The sequence below is a fragment of the Triticum dicoccoides genome, chromosome 5A, assembly GCF_002162155.2.
Source record: "Triticum dicoccoides isolate Atlit2015 ecotype Zavitan chromosome 5A, WEW_v2.0, whole genome shotgun sequence".
Classification (NCBI taxonomy): Eukaryota; Viridiplantae; Streptophyta; class Magnoliopsida; order Poales; family Poaceae; genus Triticum; species Triticum dicoccoides.
Genome location: NC_041388.1, coordinates 631,270,646 through 631,276,313, shown reverse-complemented (window position 1 = coordinate 631,276,313; position 5,668 = coordinate 631,270,646). Strand labels below are relative to the sequence as shown.

At 36.9% G+C, this 5,668-nt stretch overlaps 1 protein-coding gene across 1 annotated transcript in view; it reads left to right on the top strand.

The window, feature by feature from the left end:
• LOC119303587 overlaps window positions 1-5,668 on the top strand; it is a 47,373-nt gene that overhangs the window by 26,181 nt on the left and 15,524 nt on the right. The window contains exons 2-7 of the mRNA XM_037580717.1: window positions 246-336; window positions 1,557-1,576; window positions 1,680-1,726; window positions 1,876-2,139; window positions 2,270-2,479; window positions 3,342-3,591. Of these exons, the coding sequence (XP_037436614.1) occupies window positions 3,454-3,591 (138 nt within the window). The 5' untranslated portion in view covers window positions 246-336; window positions 1,557-1,576; window positions 1,680-1,726; ... (1 more) ...; window positions 2,270-2,479; window positions 3,342-3,453. The remainder of the gene's footprint in view (window positions 1-245; window positions 337-1,556; window positions 1,577-1,679; window positions 1,727-1,875; window positions 2,140-2,269; window positions 2,480-3,341; window positions 3,592-5,668) is intronic.

The following is a 5,668-nucleotide window of genomic DNA, read 5'->3' as shown; positions in this document are numbered from 1 at the left end:
GGCGCGGCACGGGCTTTGCCCGGCGATGCTTCCTGGCAGCGGCGAGATGGGTAGATGACAATGACGGCAAGAGTTACTTGGACGCCCGCCTCGTCACCTCTGCAACGAGCCCTCCTTGAGGGATGTGTATATTTTTAGCTTTACTTTAGCTTACACCCCACAAAAATCCGTCTACGGTCACTTTTTTTTTGTGTGTGTGTGCATAAATTCATTATGATATCGTTGTTCATGGTTTGCTTTTGTAGAACAATGGTTGAGGCTGCACTTGTTGACCAAAAGATTGAAGGTGATATCATTGACCAAAAGATCGAAGGTGATACCAGGGGCATAAACTTGGTAAGAATTAATTAAAGTCATTAGTAATATCAGGGCCAAACATCCTCTACCATTACAATTGTTTAGCGAATTAGTATGATGTATTTGTTTTTGTTACTTAACTTTTCAAAACTAGTTTATCACTAAAACTTGTATTTCTTTTGCGGGTGAATCACTAAAACTTGTATGCACACTAGTTACACGTTTTGATCATCCAGGAAAATGCTTGATCTTCAGAAGCCTCCCATCGCTCCCATGCCAGGGGCATGTAAACCGTAACCCAAACCTTAATTTTCCTTGCTTTCGCTTCTCTGCCACCACCACCAGGCAATGTGACTTTTATTTTCTCTGCACACCCATGTTGGTTAACTATTAGCTGCAAAGACAAAAGAATGTAGTAACAACATAATGGACAAGAAACATTGAGACGACGCTAGAAATTCTCACAAAAGCAGAACATCCGGTCATTTCGCCTAGCAGATCAATTTAGCACAACCATTAGACCTTCATAACTCCATCTAGATTTTTTGTGGAATCATATTTTTAAAACTGGTGGGGCATTCCTCCTTTTAATGTAGTTAGATGTTCATGGACCGGCCTTGGGTTGTTTTATTATCCGGGAGAACAGATACTCAAAAACTTATAAACTATTTTGGACACAATGAAATATCATTTTAATATTAAGAGGCTGCTTAGTCTGGTGTAAAAAAATATATGCAGGCAATCCAAAACAATTGGCCACCGATTGGTCAGCAGCCAACTTATCTTTCGAACCTCTCAAAATTGCCACAATGAGTTGCCAAATGTTGGTATGCCAGAACATTGAAAAGCCAATATTTGGCATGCAACCAAGCACACTCGAAAAGCGTGCCAATTTTTGTGCAAAATATGACTATATGCTTGCTTCGACAAAAATACAAATTTGTACAACCCGAGTCCTGTATGTTATACTATTCAAATGTAATTCTGGTGCAAAATATGACCATATACTTTTTTTGTACAAAGTCTTTGCGACTATATGTTTGCATTTTTTTAAATGTACATACTATACCACGATAATGTCCATCAAATGTTTCATAAATACACATATTTCAAGGGGGCAATGGAGAAAATATAAGTTCTGCACACAACCATTTCACTGGTGATATATTCACTCGCTGAACTAAGCATATTTATCTATCATGTTTTTTCCAATTAATAAAAACCAACTATGCTTCACAGTTTTTTGAAACACCATGCAGGCAGTAACAGGGATATCGAGGTGGAGCCCATATGTCTTAACAGCATAACAATTCGAGGTGGACGGTACATATATTCGCTTGAATTTTCGTACAATGACGAACACGGATTGGAACACCATGCAGGCCCATGGGGAGTTTGCGATTACTTAACTGATGGCATCCTTAGTACGGTGAGTATCAATATCTCTTTCAAGCTATATATTTTAACCATGCAAGAGAGCTGCATGTTATTCATTGAGAAAGAAGAGGATACACCACCAAATTTCAAACTATATATGCTTTCAATACAAAATTAAGAGCATACATTTTTTTCTTTTAGATTGATCTTGGAGAAGCAGAGTTTCTGACGGGGATTTCCGGAACAATTAATTCTTCTAACCAATATGCAAGCAAAATTATAAATTCACTTACGCTTATCACCAATGTCCGTAATTATGGACCTTTTGGAGGAGTAGGAGGAACTCATTTTTGTAGTCCGCTCATGGGCAACGCTAGTATTGTTGGCTTCTTTGGCCGTTCTGGACATGTTGTTGATGCAATCGGCCTCTATGTGAACCTTGCGAGAGGACCAATGGAGAAACAGGTACCAATTTACTTGCAATGAGTCCTATTTGATTTAACCACTTTAAAAAAATACATAGGCTGGGTGTATACCCTTATTCCAAAAAATAATAATATTTTCTCGGTTTTCTCATCCATTGGTTCGCAATCAGGATTTGATTACCAAGGTTGGTCTATGGGGAGGTAATTCAGGGCAGGCGCATGACTTGGACGTGGTACCACGACGTTTGATAAGCGTGGTAGTTCGTAGTGGCGAGGTAATTGATTCACTCAAGTTTACGTACAGCGACTGCGATGGACATCAGCACACTGCTGGTCCGTGGGGAGGATCGGATGCATCTCAGAGTATGAACAATCATATGGTCAGTGTCAGTGGTCCTAACATTACTTTGTCGCCATAAGGAAGCGAAAATTTATTTGTCTATAGCTTATGTTAATCAATGTATAACATCATCTATATTCATAAGTATGCATTCCCAAGCTTTATATACCCCATGTGTGTATGCATTATACCTTTTTAAAATTTCAAATGTGTGAATATACCTATAATTTTTGATGATTTTTGTACATGGGTACATAGAAAAGATGATATATCGACCTGAAATAGCAAATATTAGATGCACTATTACAAATCCAGCAAAATATTCACCACATAGCATATGTGGCATATCTAAAAAATCCACAAAAAAATATTGTTCTGATGTATCTCACACGTTAAAGTACTATTTATTACTGAAATAATAGAAATATGTAGAATACGTCAATATGTACATGTAATTATTTCCATATTTTTTAGAGTTTTAAAAAATAACTTTCAAAAAAATCCAAGCTCATTGGAGCATGAACTCCAGATGTGGGCGCTCATGGTGGTAGTACATACTCACACGAGTATACAAAATGTACTCCCTCCGTTTTTATTTACTTCGCATATTAGAGTTGACTGAAGTCGAACTTCGTAAAGTTTGACCAAGTTTATAGAAAATAATATAAACATTTACCATAACAAATTTATACTATGTGAAAGTGCATTCAATAATAAATCTAATGATGTTGATTTGTTATCGTATATGTTAATATTTTTGTTTATAAAATTGGTCAAAGTTTACAAAGCTTGACTTTGACCAAAGCTAATACGCGAACTAAATAAAAACGGAGGGAGTATATTGTATGCATTCACACCTTACATTTGCTTTGTTTACAACTGTTTTTTTTCGTCTTCTGTAGATTCTGCTTGGCCGTTCAGAGGTAGTGAAGGAAGTTTCTGGAACAATTGGTCCGAATTCCTCTGTTCCAGATTTTGTATCGTCACTTTTGCTCGCCACCAATACTTCGAGCCATGGACCTTTTTGGAGAAGGGAGGGGGATTCCTTTCCGCATTCCGGTGCAGGATAATGATAGCATCGTTGGCTTTTTTGCCCAGGCTGAGAAGCATATTAACGCAATTGGTTTCTATCTCGAATCAATGGAAATCAAGGTACTCCTCCTATTCATATTACTTGCCGCAGCTATGATGCTTTTAGTTCATTTCTTTATGTTTGATTTCTTTTGTAGAAACTTTTTTTTATTTGAGCCTTCGTTGATCCATGTGCACTTAAGCTTCTTTTGGATGTCTGTCGCTAGGCTTTGGTTACAAAAATTATTACTTCCTCTGTTCCATAATTCTTATTATGGTTGGTCGGAAACCAACTACGACAAGATTTATGGAACAATCAACTCTGACAAAATGTATGGAATAGAGGGAGTAGTATGCAGTGGAAGCAAATAGGTTGGAGTGTCACTCTCCGTACTAACACCTCTCCTAATCATATTACAAATTAGACTATAACAGCGTGCATCACCAGTGCCACACTCGTCTATTTTGACAATAGAATGGTATACATTTCTGTAAATATACTGTCACCACTGCCTAAAACCATTTGATCATAACTTTATATTCGCAATCTCATAAATTAAACAATTTATCTTTAAATAGGCCTGAACCAGTCCATAATTGTAAACAAAACTTCGGGACATGGACCCGGCTAGCAGTTTGAGATCTATCACTCTATAAGCCAAGAGCCCAGGAGTACTGAAACAAACTCCAAACTTGTCTAGCAATATACCCTTATTCCTTTAGCAAATAAAGTGCAAAATCAGTTCCATGGGAAAAAAGAGATTAAAACACAACACTGGTAAAGACCAAAGAACAATCCCCGAAAAAAAAAACCCAAAGAACAAGGTGTTGTACTGCATCCCGTGCGTTGTTTTGCTGGCTGGTGGCCACACCTTCTCGGCAGGTCGTGTAATCCACCTGGGTTATACATCATGAATCAACGTAGCAGTTTATGCTAGCTCCACCATATCAGCTGATTTATGACACCGTCAAGCCATTGTGATTGAGCATTAGTTAGTATGAAGATCCTGGCGAAATAAATTTATAATCTATATCTACTAATAAAAGAAATAGGTATTCCTAGTCCGTCATGCTGTTTTGTAGAAACCCCCTGATTATTTTTTTCTAATAAAAGAAATAGGTATTCTTAGTCCGTCATGCTATTTTATAGAAAACCCCCTGATATTTTTGACATTAAACCTGCAGTACATATCAACTGTTTTTTTAATGCTCATATCTTCTAAACCGTAACTTTAAATCTAACATGTTATATATGGAATTTGATTAGAAAAATATGTAGAATCTAAATATGATGTTATTTTACCTGTTAAAAATTAAAAAAAAACTATCTAGGCTGCAATGTTAATAAACAATGCATTATTCATCTTTTTTCATACCAGTACTGATTTAGATTCGGGATGAACACCTCAGCAAAATTAGGATTGGACATGAAATAGAAGATAAATTTGCTAGAGACACCCAATAAATAAGGATATGCATGACAAGAAATAAAAGAAGGACCCAATAAAGATGTGATGTCCACTATAAAAAAATAAAAGAGACAATGCAGAGAAGATCTGATAAAGATGAGATGTTGCGCTATTCTCCTATATATAAGAAAAAAAGAGGACATGCATGAAAAAGGTAAAAAGGAGACATGCATATCCTGTTGCAACGCACGGGCCTTTTTGCTAGTCTATTAAATATATTGTTAAACATAAAATATGCATCAAAATACCTATATAAACATTAAGGACCCCCTTAGCTGGCGAACATTCGCCAGGAGGAGTGCATTTGTGAACGTTTTGATGGCATTTTTAGTTATGTGTGGGGTGACAGTTTCTCTAGAACAACATGACATTTTCCGGAATGAAGGTTGAAAACTGCCATCCTCCCAAGAAAATGTCATGTCGCTGTGAAAAAATGCCACCCCCGACACAACTAAAATTACCAGAAAAATTGAAATGTCACCATGTCCCAACGAACGTCAGTTAGATAAGATTCCCGAACATTAATTGTTACATCCATGGTCTTGACCGATGTGGATTTTGTGTCGTCCTATTGGGCTACAACAGTGATCAACACCAATGTGTACTTCAGCTTATGGGCCTTCATATCATGATCCACTCTTGTAGTATTGCACGGTTTGGTTTTTAACTTTTTTCGAATATATTGAGTC